At 36.0% G+C, this 16,921-nt stretch overlaps 1 protein-coding gene across 8 annotated transcripts in view; it reads left to right on the forward strand.

Annotated features, from left to right (window-relative positions):
* Positions 1–16,921, forward strand: part of ARHGAP29 (Rho GTPase activating protein 29) — a 48,055-nt gene that overhangs the window by 28,483 nt on the left and 2,651 nt on the right. For 3 of the 8 annotated variants that reach the window (XM_059478141.1, XM_059478146.1, XM_059478149.1), the window contains 19 exons: positions 554–650; positions 1,007–1,079; positions 4,845–4,905; positions 5,407–5,544; positions 5,832–5,896; positions 6,343–6,453; positions 6,552–6,632; positions 6,922–7,110; positions 7,347–7,484; positions 8,758–8,948; positions 10,774–10,940; positions 11,450–11,578; positions 11,748–11,846; positions 13,357–13,520; positions 13,752–13,940; positions 14,083–14,220; positions 15,131–15,363; positions 16,131–16,437; positions 16,603–16,711. In XM_059478141.1, the coding sequence (XP_059334124.1) occupies positions 554–650; positions 1,007–1,079; positions 4,845–4,905; positions 5,407–5,544; positions 5,832–5,896; positions 6,343–6,453; positions 6,552–6,632; positions 6,922–7,110; positions 7,347–7,484; positions 8,758–8,948; positions 10,774–10,940; positions 11,450–11,578; positions 11,748–11,846; positions 13,357–13,520; positions 13,752–13,940; positions 14,083–14,220; positions 15,131–15,363; positions 16,131–16,437; positions 16,603–16,711 (2,679 nt within the window). The remainder of the gene's footprint in view (positions 1–553; positions 651–1,006; positions 1,080–4,844; positions 4,906–5,406; positions 5,545–5,831; positions 5,897–6,342; positions 6,454–6,551; positions 6,633–6,921; positions 7,111–7,346; positions 7,485–8,757; positions 8,949–10,773; positions 10,941–11,449; positions 11,579–11,747; positions 11,847–13,356; positions 13,521–13,751; positions 13,941–14,082; positions 14,221–15,130; positions 15,364–16,130; positions 16,438–16,602; positions 16,712–16,921) is intronic. The other 5 variants (XM_059478142.1, XM_059478148.1, XM_059478145.1 and 2 more) reach the window with 4 other exon arrangements.

Genomic DNA, 16,921 nt, shown 5'->3' on the forward strand with positions numbered 1-16,921 from the left:
ACTCAGGCCAGAAATGCTGGATTCTGGATTGCATTCAGTTGAGGGGGCACCCCCACAAGCTGCTGCTCCTGTTTGGAATTCTGAAATTTCTACTCAGAAAAGAAACAGCTGTTCCAATATCTGACTGCCTTTGTGAGCTGCTTTGTGTGATTTCACTCTGGTTGGTAAATGACTGTTTTTGTTCATGCATTACCAACATTTCCACACAAAGCTGCTCCTTAAGTGGGAAGATACAGGAAGTGCAAAAGTAATCTGATTTCATTGTGGGAAGCATCTGGATTGTGTTATTTTTTTTTTTCTTTAGTGTTTACTTTCTTGCTAATCTTCTTTAAAACCATGTTTTTTCAGTTATTCAGAAAAGCATAATGTTGCATGTTCTGTAGGAGACTTAGTGTATAAAATTTGTCTCTAGGCCCGGTAAACTTGCTTAATTGACCCCACGTCTCACCCTTTGGTTTTTTTTTTTGTTTTTTTTTTTGTTTTTTTGGTTTTTTTTTTTGGTTTTTTTTTTTTGGTTTTTTTTTTTTTTTTTTTTGTTGTTTTTTTTTGTAAGCGGTGAACTTCAAAGAAGTTAATGAAGAAAATAAGAGAGAACTCTTCAGTGAAATATTTTCTTCCATTGACAGATTGGCACTCAATTTTGGAAACGTGTAAGTTGGAATCCAGAACAAGTTTTTAAAGAACTCAATGGAGCTGAATCAAATTAAGACAAAATAATAACAAAAGCTTTAGTTTTCTTTTGGACAACTATTTTCTAATAAAGTAATTTTAATTAGCTACATCTAGAACATTTTACTGTTTTGGGTTTTTGTCAGTTTGGTTTTTTCCTTAATAAGGAAATCTAGGATGGTATAGAAATTGCAGAGAATATAACATGTCTACTAAAAATGATTTGCAGAGCTTTTCAAGGACTTAGTAACACTATCTGAATTTCTGAATTCAGTGTTACAGAATTGCTTGGTGAGGTAAAGTAATGAAGTAACACAATTCTTTGTTTTTCTGGCAGTGTTTCAGACTTCCTTATGGGAGATGTAGACAATGGCTCGTCATTGGGGCTTCCTGTATCTCGGAGAAGTCGGGTAGGCTGAACACGTTCTCTCTGAGTGTAAATTGATATCTGTTAAAGGAGACTTCAGTTCCACTGAAACTCTCTGCATCGTTGGGCTGGGACACTACCAGTCATCTGTGGTTTAAAACAAGGTTTCAACCCAGGAAAAATGTGTATTCAACATTTCAAATGCTTGAATGTATTCTAAATGATAGGGATGACTTGACAGGTCTACCTGCTGTCATTGTTTTCGAGATTTTTAAATTGGTTAAGTGAAAATAAATGGGGAAAAGTAAGATACTTGAATGATTGCTCGCTGAAGTAGTTAGACAATTTCCTGTTAAACCTGGAAACCAAAGGGTTAAGGACTTCATTTTGGCTTTTAAAAACTTGTATTTATGACAAAATTACCTTTTCTTCTTTCGGAGCCCAGTTTGTGCTGTAACTGTTTCAGCAACAATTCACTAAAAGAACTGTCAGCTTATAGGTAGTCAAAGAAAAACACCAACATTTTAAACCTTCCTTTAAACACTCTGAAGGTATGATTGAAAAATGCTCGGTACCAAATTCTGTTTTGAATTTTTGTGTATTGAGAAGCAGACTTTCAGGTAAAGGAAATAAATTTAAAAGTTACATGCAAGAAAAATACAATTGATAATTAGTGTGTATTACAAGCTAAGTTGCAGCAAGGTTAAAAATGTTAGATTATGCATTTTTTTAAAGGCTTTGTTGAAACATGCTTAAGACTTAGCATTTCTTCACACAGGCTTGTGTGCAGCAATCCATGCAGCTAGAGCTGAACAGTCTTTTCAGACTTTCACTATGTTTGATAATTCATCTTTCTCTCATGTGTGTTATTCTGTAGCTGCTACAAAACTTATCTTCATAAACAATATGGAGGTTACTCAGAAAACCGGCTCTAGCGACCTTCAATTTAGGTCATTGATAAAAAATATGAAATAAAATAGCATAGAACCCAGCATCACATGCAAATTAAATGAGATTATTTGAAGAAGTACTGGTTTATCTAATTCATTCACCAGCAGAAGGAAATTGGTGAATTTGCCAACATCTTGATCTTGAAATGGTTTTGCGTTGCAAAAATATGTGCTTGTGGAAAGAGATGGTCTTATATATTGTATTGTGAAGTGAATGATTGATTTTCCAAAAGATTGCTGTTCTGAACATGGGGGTGAGGAGAAGGCCAAGGGGAAATTTGAATATAGTGAAATGAAGAAGGAATTCCATTCTAGATGTTTCAGAAGTCAGCTTATATTTAAAACTTTACTTTTGTAGTACCTCATGCTTTTCCTAATGTGAAGGTGAGCAATTATAAATTTTGGAGCAGGTAGGGTAACATACTTCAGTTTCTTAGAAATCTGTCTGAAATGCATTTTCATTTAGGCAAATAAAGACACATTTAAAAGGTGAATCATTTCACTTTGATTTACAATTCAGAGAGGAATTTGGAGGCCAGTGAGGAGTTGAGTGTTAACAGGAGTTAAATGCAAAATATTTAATTTTCTCTACTTGTGCGTGTTCAGTGATATAGCAGCTAGCTGTATTTTAAACAGGGCATAACATTTTGGTAGAATTTAACATGTAAATACTCTGAGGGTTGATTAAGGAGAAATATTTTAATTGCCTCTTTAGTTAGGGACCTCCCTAATTAAGCTGATGAGGATGGCTCCAATGAGGGGGGTGGGCAGAGCTGATCTTGCTTCTCTTGACTGCAGGGGAGTCTACATTCTTTACTTTAGGCATTCCGCTTGGAAGCTTAAGTTTAATGATATGTATACCCCCTCTTAGCAAATGTAATCGCTCTCATTTTAGCTCTTGTAGTTCAACCAGATGTACAAGGTGGAAGCAAAGATTTTTTAATTAAAAACAAAAGCATTTTAAAATATACTAGAAGAGACCAGACAGACATGTCTGACCTTTCATTATTCAACAAGCTATTTGAACGTTATTTGATGCTGTGCAGATCTGAGAGCATAATAAAGAAGGATAAAATTTTCAAAGTGTGTGAAGAGATTTGCCTGCGTTAGGGGGAGAGTTGGGTAGTGAGGGGAAAAAGAGGCAGAAGAGACAGATTCAAGTTGGAAATGAAAGTCAGGGTTTTCATTTTGCTAGAACTGTTGGGATGAGTCATTGGGTTGCTTGAGGGGGGCAAGCTGCACGGATCACATCATGATAAGTTGTAGATAAAAGATTTGACATAGATAAAAGCATTTGTTAATGCTTGCTTCTAAAATTTGGTATTACATATTTACAGTGGGTGAATGTGAAAGAATGAGTGACCTTTGATTAGCTGCATTAACCAGTGTGCCTGATTTATTGGAAAGGAGTGAACAGTTTTCAGGACTGTAATGATTTAGGTCTTATAGAAATGGGAAAAAAATTTTAGGACCAGAACTTAAAAGTGCACCAAGTTAATATAAAGTATGGAGCTTTTCTAATTATTATTTTTTTCTCCCCTAACAACTTTTAAATAATCTTGAAGACAGTAATACTTTACAGAAAATCTGAACTAAATCTAGGAATGTTCAAGCTTTCTCTGCAACCAAATATTGATCCATTGCTAAATTCAGATTTTAGAGGTTTTTTTTACCAATTTAGTAGGGGACAGCTTTGAATAGATTTCCCACCTGTTCTGGAAAACATTCCATTTTGTTGAAGCTCTCTTGTATTAGACAGCCACTGTAATAGTAACAAAGGGTGTCTTTAGGCTGTAATTTGATTCTGTTTGATGTCACTGATGATTAATACCTTGCATGTTTTGGTCTTTGGAAAAGCTGCTTCTGCTGTGAAGTAAACAATGATTCTTGAGAGATTTTTGTGTGATTTATGATCAGTTTTCATTTGCATTAAAAAACACCAAAACTACTTTTATCATTGATAACTGTGCTCCATTTTAGTGAATGTCTGAAAATAGACCAGCGCCAATGGAAATAAGCTCTTCCTGCAAAGCTTGAGGACACTTTGCAGCTATTTCTTAGCCTTTGTTTTCTGTCTGCTTTGTGCTTCAAAGTATTCAAAAGTAGTTTATCCATTTAAAATTATGTAGGATTTGATTTCTGTCTTTGTTTTGGTTTGGCTTTTAAGGGGGTAGTGGTTACAAAGTAAACTTCTTATTTATTTAAATTTGTTGAGTAGTCAGGTCTACAGCACAGTCTTAAAAATAATTCAACTTGCACAATTCAAGGGGTAGCAAAACGCAGTGAGGACAAAGGTAGGGATGACGTGATGTGCTAAATTCCTTTTATTATTGGATTACTTTCTGTCAGGTTGTACTGATTCTCAGGGTTTCATTAGCAAGTGTTACCAGTCAGCTGTTGTGCCTACAGTGCACCACCTGCAAGTAATTTACAAAAAACTTTATTCCCTTGAGGAAGAAATACAGGATTATAATGGCTTGTAAAGTGGTGTCTGTTTTATGTATCTGGCATTAAGTCTGTGTGAAAAGGTTTTTAAAAGATGGGTAGGGATTTAAGAAAAGCTGAAGCTCACTTAATTGTTTAACAAATCTGGTTGATATTTAACTCTTTCATTACAGACTTTCAAGGTTATTGATGTAAAGGTATATAATGATTCCTTGCTATTTATTCTTTTTCATTTGCCAGCAATGGGGGTTTAAAAAATGTTGTGCCTTAGATGAGAGGGAGTGATGCAGTTTGCTTTATCTGCTCTATCTGTGAAAAAATAAAGGGGCTGCTAATGCCATTTATCTTGTTAGCTTTCAGTTCTAGTGAGAGATTTGCTTTGCTAACTTAATGTTTTATTTCTTGCATACCAGTCTTTTGAGAATCTTTCTGTGGAGTCTGGGGGTTCACTGCATGAAAGGGATGATATTCAAGGTAGGTCATTCATTTAACATTGATAAACACTGTTTTGTAATCTGTGGGGGTTTTTCTTGTAAAAATGTTCTAAGTTGCTTGGTCACTATTTTATACCTATGCTGCCTTTACAACTTCACTGGGGAAAAAAAAGTTATTGCTAAGGTTTCATTTGTTTGTAAATAACCAACCCAGGCTGCCTTTTTTTTTTTTTTTTGGCGGGGGCGGGGGGGGGGAGAACTAAGGCCTGAAGCACCTTCTGTGTGTTGTCATAGGATTGGTGTTTGTTGGGTCACTTTCTTGAAGAAAGTTATGCTGACCATATGATTACTCCAGATAAAATACTATGACCCTTTAATTTGTTCTAAAACCGCTGTCAGTCCTGTTTAGAGTCAATTAGCATTAAAGACCAACTCAAGATCAGAGCTGCTTAAGCATTCACAGTTGGCTAATACTGGCTTTGCTCTCAGTGTGTGGTCATGTCTAAAAATCACTTCTTTGTGTTGGATGCTTTATTTGCAGGACATCTTCGAGCAGAGGAGGTTGATAGCATGCTGCTAAGAAATGACAGTGGAATTGAGTCGGCTCTGTCCTATGCTAAAGCATGGTCCAAATATACCAAGGATGTAATCGCATGGGTAGAAAAAAAGCTTAGCTTGGGTGAGTGGCTCTTTCTGGCATTTAATCAGCTTTGTCATGATGAAATTAAATCTGTTGTCAGGCCTCTGTGCTGCAGACTGTCAATAATGTGATTTCTAAATTAGTAGCTGTTCCGCTGAAGTGGACAGAGCTATCATGCATTTCCTACAATTAAAGGCCTGTAACAAAGTGAAGGTGGTCCCCTCTGTGGTCTGTTTGTTAAAGGAAGACTGTAAAAAGCATTTAGCATGTGTTATAACTGTTGTTGTGTTATAATGTAAACAGTAAATGTGAAATTTTTTTAACAGAAGTGGAGTGTGCTAAAAGTTTAGCAAAAATGGCTGAAACTGCTAAAGCTGTTGTTGGACACCAGGTGAGTGTATACCTTTGGGGCTTTATCTTAGTCTTAAATCTTTATTGGATGGCTTGCCCAGGAGTAAAACTCCGATGTTGAGGGATCAATTTTTAGGCTGATACAGAATTGATTTATATGATAAAGCAGTAGTTAAAAAGATCTTCATTTAACAAATGGAAGGATGTGATGGAAATTGGTATATATAATATTATTTTTGTTGCATATGCAGATCCACAATATTATTTTCTGACTAATATTTTGTATGCTTTGTGATTCGGGCTTGTAGACTTTTCTCCTAGTAAAATGAATCACAGATGAGTTAGTAATTTTCTACATTCATATCTGACATTCATACTATTTTAGTAAATAATTTACTAAATTTAATTGAAAATCTAGTTCAGTTATACAGACATTCAGAATGTCATTAACCTGTCTTACCTAGAACATGTGCTGTGTAATTTCAGGATTATATGCCATTCCAGTCAATATTCATTAATGCTTTTCAAAATGATATTGAGAACAGTCAACTTTGGCAACAAACAGCTGCTGCTCTCCAGTCTAACAAATTTGTGCAGGTATGTTTAAAAAAAGAGACAAAAGTCTATATAATTACATAGAATATTCAAAAAAGCCTATATGCCTTTAATGTACTCCGTTAATATTTCCTATTTAGCCTCTTCTTGGAAGGAAAAATGAGTTGGATAGACAAAGGAAAGATATCAAGGACCTTTGGCAGCGAGAACAGAAAAAAATGGTTGGTAATTCTTTATCTTAACTGTTCAGTCTAGAATTCTTCAAAAGGATAAAACTTTCAAACTAGCCTGTTCTGCACTTACATTCACACATAGTCTCTAGAGCTTGGTGAAAGTAGATGTAACTGTCAATTTCATGGCAGTCTGGCATTTGTAAGAGGTTATCTTTCAATGTCAATGTACTTGGTAGTGCATCATACAGACCTGTGCATAAGCCTCTTTAAACATCATATTAAAATACTGAAAAATTAATGTTGTTTATTCTTCTTTATCTCTGGCTGCATTCTGCAGCAAGAGCTGGAAGCTGCTCTCAGAAAAGCCAAGTTGCTGTATACCCAGCGTCAGGATGAGTATGAAAAGGCAAAATCCTGCACTGCTCGTGCTGAGGAGGAACAGCTTAGCTCAAGTGGAAGCTTTGTGAAAGATTTCAGCAAGCAACTTGAGAAAAAACGAAGGCTAGAAGAGGAAGCTCTTCAAAAGGTAAAGAGGTTTGTTCCTTGCTTTTAAAGTTAAGTCTATACTGGTTTTATTCATGTTTTCCCAAGTAGAGTATTTGAGTAAGTTGAGTTCACATTTTTAATTTTAATCATGCTATGTTCCTTTGGGTTTTTATCTTAAAAGGGAATCTCAAATACAAGCATATTGAGTGGAGTTTTTCTTGCTTCTAGTATCAAGGCCTGTAATCCATCAACTATTTATACTTGTGTTTTCTCTAGGCTGAAGAAGCCAATGAGCACTATAAAGCAAGCATGGCAGAGGTTGAAGAAAAAAGAAATTATTTGGAAAGCTTTAAAAGTGATGTTTTAACACAGCTTCGGGAGCTTATTTACCAGTGTGATCTTACTCTTAAAGCTGTAAGCATGGTCTTTAAAATACATTTTGCACAGATATTTATATATTGTTAGAACTAAGAGAAGGCCCCGTAAGCCCCATTTTAAATGGAAAGTTTTCAAAGGACAGATGTCATGCCAACAGTAAAAGAAGGAAAACTTTTAATCTGTGTTCCCTTTCTAGTAGGAGTTTAAAAACAAACATTGGCGGGGGGGGGTTGAATGTTTCTGGGTGTTTCATAAGCTGTTGCCTTGCACGCACCCTGACTACACAATCCTTAAAAAATATCTCTTCAAAATTTTGGTGGCAGTAGTGTTCCTCTGTTGCTTAAGAGTACAGCTTTCTTTGCTTTGATTAGTACATTAGCAAAGATGTTTGGATCAAGCCCAGCATGGATATTAGCACACTTCAGCCTTGCTGGCAGTCTCAGTTACTGCAGGGTCCTTTGTGACTAGTAGATTGTACTAGTTTATTGGTGTAATAGGGAAGTGATGGTCAAAACTGCATATGACATGCGCAGCTCTAAAAAAAATCTTGAGGAATGTAAGAAATCATTATGTCAAGAGATGTTTGGGGGCTTTTGTTTGTTTTTTTTTTCTATTTGTTTGTTTAGATGAGACAATGAAAATTTAATGCTGGCATGGGGAGGGAAAGTAAAATATCAAACAACGCTGCTCCACAAGCAACCCTAAAACAAACCCATAAGAGCAGTAGAAAGTATAGACAGACTTGTCAGTTCAAGTATATTTAAATTGCAGACTACTTTGTAACCCAAAAGCTGACAAAGCAGTTAGGCAGTGTCCCCCTTCTCTGGTCTCTAACATGTGATAAAATCTTTTAGAAATGTTAGGTAATTTAATGAAGAAAGTGTTCACTTAATCTGTCTGCTGGGACAAGACAGTACGGAGCTCACCTGGGTTTGGAATTCCAGCTACTTCATTATTGTAGTGATGACTAATATTCACTCCAGAACATGAAAAAAGCCTTTCTGATAGCAAAAGCCCTTGTTGTTTACCTTGATCAACCAAAAGTGAGAAAAAATTGGAATTGCCTTTGCTAGTGGGGAGGATTCAATAACCCAGAGAGGAGAGAAATAGTCATGTCTCTATTACAGATGAAGCTTGTTCAAGTCTTCTGAAAGTTGACTGTAAAAAGGAACATGTTACTATTTTCTAGAAGTTTTCTAGTCTTATTGTTCAAATAATCTTCTGCTAGGGTATTAATTTGAGTTGAGCAAAGTGTAAGTGAAATATTTAGTAAATGATCTATAAATAATGAAAATCTTTCTCCCAACAGGCAACAGTTAACCTGTTCCAGCTGCAGCATGCTCAGGTTGTATCTCTGCCAGTTAACTGCCAGTCCCTGTGTGAGAGTGCCAAACTCTATGACCCTGGTCAGCAGTATTCAGAGTTTGTGAAAAGTTTGCCAAAGGATGGTGTTCCTGTTGAATCAGGTTGTTTTGAAACCCAGAATTCCCAGGTTGATGGGTAAGTGCCAAAGTACAGGTGGCAACTACTTGGTTTAAAATGCAACGCTTAGGCATATGTGTTTAACAATAAAACAATATTTTTGGAGGAACTAAAGGAGTATTTTAACATACTTTACTATTCTCTTAGTCTCATCTTTTAAATGGTAAGATTATATATAATTTTTTGACGTTAAAATCTGCCTCTGAATTCTGAGGCAGAATGTTATTTCATGCAATAATACTTGCTAAAGCATTGACAATTGTTGTGCAAGACTTTTTACTATTTTAATATAGATATTGGTTAATATGAAAAGTGTAAGTTTTGGATTTGGTAGGGTTGTGTGGCAGTAGTACTTGAAAATCAGAAATTTAGAAAGTCTGAAGAGGTAGTTTTCCTCTTCCACAAGCCCTGCTGCTGCATACAGTAGCTTCTTTCATACTGTTTACATTTGGCAACTTTTTGGCAGGAAATGTGTCTCGATTTCTATCTCATGCTATGTGCCTAAAAAAAGCTCAGAGTCCATTTGTAGGGACATGTTATAACTTAATTATTTTTTCTCCAATGTGTATGAAATAGAAATTGTTATTATTAAACTATGAAAGCTCCAGCTAATGTGGAAGTAAAGACTTCAAGATAAAAACAGCTCCTTGTGTCAGCATGCCAAATGCTTTTCCACCTTTAATTTGTTGTAAAATGGTCATCTTGGCACTAGAGCAGCAGAATATCCATTTCAATCTGTGTGTTTCACAGTTCTACAGGAAAGAGTCGTCATCGTTTTTCAAAAGGAAACTAAAAACAAAAACCCAAATGCTTGAGTCAGACTTCTACCAACAAAAGGCAGGAAATTCAAAGTTAAAGCTGAGATTCTTAATTCTTGTCTGTAAATTTCCTGCCTTTTAAGACTGATTTAGGCTATACTCATAAACTTTGACTTTGGGGAATTTAACTATGTAGCTCCCTGAGAGACTGATGAGCGTGAAATTTCCAGCACTTTATGTGCTCTCCCAGCTATTTACTGCTTGACATTTATAGGAGCATGTTTTTTCTCCTCCTCTGCCCACCTTTTATTTTCTTTGTCACAGCCTTGTGATTCATCATGTACTTGATCATTTTTATTGTTTGATTCTGCATTAATTTAAGGGACTGCTCCTTGAACAAATGCAAATTTGAACGTTTTTCAGTCTCTGTTTCCCTTAAGCTTGATAGGGTAGAAGTGATTAAGAAACAGCTTCCTGACTGCTAAACTTGGCCAGCAGGCTATTTTGTCCCCAGGGTGCTTCAGCATTTTATGTTAATTACTGTTAACATTATTCTGTTCTTACAGTGAGAGTGGATTTTCAGAATGGACTGACACTCTGGCAGCTTCAACACATTTTCTGTGCATTTAAAAAGCACAATATGTGAACACCTGTGTTTATAGGTGGATGGTCCTGATGGCTGGTTAGAGAATCTTTTGGAGGGGAAAGCATAATCATAGAATACAATGGCTTCTGATTATTCTTACCTTCAGATGAACAAATAGGCTGTTTTTTCAAAGTCTGCAAGATAATGTTTATACTACATGAAGAAGTGGAAAAGATGATTCTCTCTGGGTGTAGAGAAAACACTGGGAAATCTCACATACTTAATTGAAAATAAATGACCACTCTTCTTTTAATATTTTTATTTTTAAATTTTGGAATTAAATTTAATTATGAGAATGACATGTCAAAAATGTATGCTCATTAATAGTAATTAAATGATTAAATGTAGCATTTTTTGTGCCCAGGGATTAAAAAAATACATTACTTTTCATTAATTTCTGTCTTATTCATTCTTCAAATTATTTTTTTTCTTCCTGAAGGGTTTTTAATAAGCAATCAACAAACAGCGTCCATACATCCCATGGTAACTTATCTCAGTGTTCAGGAGATTTTCCTGCTCAGGCATTAGATGATATGGGAAGCCCAATTTATCATCATTCGCAAAAGGTTAGAGAGAAGAGGTCTTCCAGCAACACAGATATTCCAGGTAGTTCTTCTGTGTTTGTTTTGGAGCTCAGTCTTTAAATAAATAATTTATTTTTTTTTAATGTAACACTGAAGGATTGAAAATGTATTATAAAGTTCAAAGCCTATAAAACAATGTACTTGAGCATTATAAGGACAAATGGAAACCTGCCTGATCCTAGATCCTTTGACAAGAAAGGTGAGATACAATTCAAACAGCAAGTACTGTCAAACTCAGTGGACTAAACTCTTCCAAGTGAAACTCTAGCAATTGAAAATCCATTGGTTTTGTAAGTTACATGTTGATTGCAGGTCCTCTGTAAAAGCACAACTGTCTAGTTTCTGAAATTAATTTTCTTAGCCCCTGAAGCTTTTACAGGAATATATGCCCTGGGGTTTTTTCACTCTCTTGCATGTTCATGTGACTTGTGCAGTTTTTCCTCTTTTGAATATATTCGTAGTTAGTTTTCAGTTTAAAAAACCTAAATTTTGTCTTTGACATTTGGAATTTGTAAACTTTCTTTTTGAAAGCAGTGCGAGGCCCACCACCATTCAGATCATGGTCAGTTGGCAACCAGAGTGGGGGAATGTGCAGTGACTCTGAAAGTGCAGGGGGGAGCAGCGAGTCCCGGTCCATGGATTCTCCATCTGCCAGCCCAGGTACAGCTGCCCTCACTGCTCTGCTAACCTGAACTCTTTTCCCTGCACTGTTTCACATTAGTGAAGACATTGTTAAATAAACAAGTATTGAGCAGAGCATGTAATGAAAACTGAACACTTGGGTGGGACTGATACTTACAACTTCCTGAAAACTTTTATCATCTGTTAGGGGATTTTAAAAGACGACTTCCCCGAACACCTTCCACTGGGACTATGTCATCTGCAGATGATCTTGATGAAAGAGAGCCACCATCTCCTTCAGACTGTGGTAATGTTGTTTCTGAAGTCCTCAGAAAATGCTTTTTGTTACAGTGTGGCTTTTCTTTCTAATGTTCTTAAGAAAAGTACTTTAACAAGGTGTGATTGCCAGCAGCATTGTTTTTCAATACAATATGCATCCACTTCAGGTTGAGAGATGAAGAATAATATTCAAGTAATTCAAATGAAGTGGTGCAGAATTGCCTTTATATGTTTAGGTTACTGTATGGACAACCATAGGACATTTCTAGTGTTGTCACCCTTTTGAGGTAAAGCAAATGATCCACTAACCATTCCCTCCAGACATTTGCATTTAAATTCAGCTCCATACTGATTTATGTAAGATCACTTCTGAACTTTGACATGAAATGCACAAATACGTAGAGGTGATAAGTTGCAAATTGGGAAAAAAAGTGGTACCAAATGTTTAGGGTAGTAGCTGAGATTTTCACCCTTTCAACTAAGATAAATGAGTTCAGTAATGTCTGCCCCAGATTTGACCAGGCCATTTCTAATTTTCAAATTAATTTTGACTGTATAACAACAATGTTGCCTCAGGCATTGAAACCTGAATAACTGGATTATCAGAAATAGTTCTATTGTGTCTACAGTACTTACAAACTAATTTTGAAATATTTGTGGCATTTGCTCAGTAAAGCCCTTAGGAAACTGTTTACTTAGCCCTTATTTCCTAAATGTATACTTTGCCTTCTAGGAAAAAACTTGTGGTAAACAGCTTTAATTCAGATCTAGACTTAAGTGTGGCAATGTGTTACTGAATGCAAGCTTTCACGTAGAGTTATATTGTTTAATCAATGCTTGAGCTTTTAAGAAGCTTTCTGGGCAATTAACTGAATGTGATAATTTTAAGTTATCTGTAAAACAAAGGGGTTTGGTTCACAGAGTTATTGATAGCATTTTAAGTAAATTGCTTGAAAAAAAAAATTGGACACAAAAAGGACCAGTTGCTATTCTTTTTTGTTTTAGAATCCTTTAGAAAATATTTGATGTTGTTACAGGAAACTCAGAATCGGTAATGTTTTTAAAATTTATGAGGCTACTGCCATGAGTGTGTCTTAATTCTTCCTTGCTGCAAAATATTTCTTTTTTAAGCATTTCAGAAACACTAAAGGGCAAAACAAGCTGTCTTTCATCCTCTAGTACAGGATTTTGAAATGTATAAAATTAAACTTCCATGAATTGTTGCCTGAAATGCAGGGCAGTTGGAATTAAATGTCCTAATATTTTCACATTGCCACAATACAGGAGAAAATTAAATACTTAATAAGGCAAAAAAGATTGTTTGGTTCTGCTCTTACACAGGATTGTTTGATAGTTAATGTCTCTGTTATGTGAACTGCAACATAGTGTTGCCTCCCTGTGATCAAAATGATTTTGATTACTTTGATAGTTGCCATTACTTACAGACTTCTGTTCTGCAGCACAATTCTAAAAAATCAGAGTAACTACCACCCCAGTAGTAGATATTAAAATGACTATAACAGGGAAATTCTCTTCAGGTTTAAATGATCTCACATCTGAAACTGCAAATTCTCCAGGACCTTTTAGAAATGCTAATATGTCCAAAGCAGCACAAACACACAAACTACGGAAGCTGAGAGCTCCATCTAAATGCAGAGAATGTGACGGCCTAGTAGTATTTCATGGAGCTGAATGTGAGGAGGTAAGTTGAAAATCAGTTTTAATTGCTGCTTGGGGTTTATGTAAAGTTGGGAGTTCTGTTTCTGTATAAAAACTGGAGTTTGTGTCTTGTATAACCACCATGAACTTAAAGCAGAGGCACATCATACTAACAAATTTGTTTTGCTCACATATGGGGTGAGAAACAGCTGAAATATTTCTATGGTGTCAGATTATATCAAGCCATGTGCTTTTTTTGTTTCTTCTCCTGTAGTGTTCACTTGCATGCCATAAAAAATGTTTAGAGACTTTAGCTATTCAATGTGGGCACAAAAAACTTCATGGAAGGCTTCACTTATTTGGAGTGGAATTTGCCCAAGCTGCTAAAAGTTTTCCTGATGGCATTCCTTTCATCATCAAAAAGTGTACATCAGAAATTGAAAGCAGAGCACTGAATGTCAAGGTATGCTCGAGTTTGTTCATGCTTAAGTTTGACACAATCTTTAAAAAAAAATTCTCTTAAGATTTTAATGCTGTTAGTATCATCTGTGTTTTACAAGTTCCATTCAAATTGAAATAGAGTTGTGCTTGCCTTTTAATTTTAGGGCATCTATCGTGTGAATGGAGCCAAGTCAAGAGTTGAAAAGCTTTGTCAAGCTTTTGAAAATGGAAAGGATTTGGTTGAGCTCTCAGAACTCTATGCACATGACATCAGCAATGTTCTCAAGCTGTATCTCCGCCAGGTATGGAATTGAGAGGTCAGATGGAAAACCAAAGTGCTGTAGTAAATTTCTTCAGTACAGTACAAAACAACCACTCCTTTTCAGCACTCCTACAGCAGCAATTAAACAAGTGCCTTGGATAACTGCAATGGCTTCTTTATTTATATGGAGTCTGTGACAAGGGCTGGGAAAAGTGCTGGGATTACAATATGTATTCTACAGGGAAATTGTGCATAACAAGCTTGTTTATCTACTCATAGTTGAGTTTATTTCTAAAACTTTTCTGATTAGTGAATTTGCTTGCCTTATGTGGAGTTTAAAAGATTCCCATGTTCTTGCCTCTTCATGCAGACAGATGCTGATATATTGCTGTTAATACCTGCTAACAAAAACATCATGAAACGCTCGTAGTGGTCCTGATGTGTTCATTATGGAGGGATTATCCATCTTTTTCTTCTAAAATAGAGCTTTAAAGCTTCATGAGTGAATTTTCTAAAACAATTTCAATATGTATGTGAAAAAATGAAGCTGTGATGTAGCCCAGTGAAATTATGTTAGCCCTGAAAGGAATAGTCTTTAGCTGGATGGCCCTGTCCTCCTCCTCATGCTGGCTGTCAGAGATGAGCATTCCAATCCTATGATCATCACCATTAAATGATTTTGAAATCAACTTTTTTTCTTGAAATCTTATTTCAATAAATTGTGATAAATGCTCACTCCTGGAGCTACTGTAGGAAAGGGTTAGCAAATGATGTCTGGAAAAAGGTGTGGATTGGAAAAGGGAAAATTGGGGATTGAGCTAATGAACAAGGATTAAACAATGTCATAATCTAAGAAAAGATGCTAGACCAGAAGAAGTTGAAGAAAAACAAGAAGCAAATAGTTAAAATTCAGGTTTAAGTATGTTTCTGAAATGTTCCTATTTCTTCAGCTTCCAGAGCCCTTGATTTTGTTTCGGCTTTACAATGAGTTCATTGGACTTGCTAAAGAAAGTCAGAATGCTAATGAGGAATCGGATGCTAAACAAGCTAGCCCCAAAGCAAAGACAAGACAGTCACTCTGTATTGAACTGAACAGGATCATCATTAAAATTAAAGATCTTCTGAAACAACTGCCTGTACCAAATTATAACACTCTTCAGTACCTTATTGGACACCTTCACAGGTAAGAAAATACTTTAAATGCAAACTGATGTTGAAAACTTAACTGCTACATGCTGCATGCTAGGAATCTCTTGTACCTTTTTGATGACTGTTGAGGAAGAAGTCACATATGCCTTTGAAGACACTGTTCTGTTGCTGCAGGTTTTTCCATGTAATGAATCCCCAAGTGAGAGAAGAATATGAAAGGAAATAAAGCAGGGAAAGCATTGGCCTCCGTTATTTTTGATTCTGTGCTAGCATTGGGGTCAGTAGTAATTAGTGTCACATTCAGGGATCTAAATATGATTTAAATTGCAATGTAACAAAGATAGGGCAGTGATTTGATGGCTGTTAACAGAAAATTGAAACTTGTATCATGTCTTTTAATAACCATTCTTCAGTCACATTTCACTTCCTTGTCCTCCAAATGGTGATTTGTATGATGATGTACTAAACCAGTGATTGCCTATAAAAATGGGTAATACTGGGTTATAGCTGTGTTATTAGTTAGAATGAGAGACATTCTTTTCTCCAACCCCAGAAATGCCAAATAGCCACAAATAACTTTAACAAATAGGTCATAAAAACACCCTGTGTGGGAAGTTCAAGCCACTGTTATATGTGGTCTGCACTGAAGATTCTGCCTGCTTACCAAACCCACTCTGTTTTTTATTGTCTCTTACCCTCTTTAGACATAAGATTTTAATATCAAAAGAATTTCTGAAGTAATAAAACCCTCTAACACTTGGGGATTTCTTTTGGTTTGGTTTTTTCCCCCTCTTTGTGCAGAGTTACAGAACAGTGTGATGAAAATAAAATGTCAGCCAGCAACCTTGGCATAATATTTGGCCCAACTCTGATCAGGCCACGTCAAACCGATGCTACGGTTTCTTTGTCATCACTTGTGGACTACCCTTACCAGGCCCGGGTAGTGGAGCTGCTCATAACGTACTATGAAAAGATATTTGATGTCTCCTTGAAACCACTTCTGAGCACTTCTCATGCTGAAGAAACAGCTGGTATGGTCAGAGTTGCTTTATCAGCAGACGAGAGGGAGCCACAGCAGCAGAGGAAATCATTTGTTGCTGTAAAGGAAGTGAGTGACTCTTTTGCTGCCACAAAGTTACCCGTGCCATATTAACTTCTGTGTTAAATTCTGGAGCATTCCAGAGCATATTTCTAATAAGTCTTTGTTTTTTTTTTTTAATAAGGAGTGCCTTTTTTGTTGATTCTCATTTACTTCTGCTCTGACTTTTGTTAGCAGGGTATTCAAATAGTTCCATGTGAAAGAGCTTCAGAAACAGCTGCACTCTTTTTGGAATCGAAGAACAGCAAGAATACAAAAGAAGAAGCAGATATATCTCTATCTGGTTAGTATGCTGTTAAATCTGGGTGTGGGTAAATAAGGAGCCCTGAATGCTTTAGATTATAGTGCATGTAACTCTGCAATGTAGACATAAGCAAGTGATAAAACCTGTTCGTCACTGTTTGATACACTTTTTTTTTTTTGTAATAAGAACAGAAAATTAGATCTTTCTAAATGCTTCTAAGAAATCTGTGTTTATGGAATCAGAGCTCAT

Source organism: Ammospiza nelsoni, chromosome 9 (assembly GCF_027579445.1).
Source record: "Ammospiza nelsoni isolate bAmmNel1 chromosome 9, bAmmNel1.pri, whole genome shotgun sequence".
NCBI lineage: Eukaryota > Metazoa > Chordata > Aves > Passeriformes > Passerellidae > Ammospiza > Ammospiza nelsoni.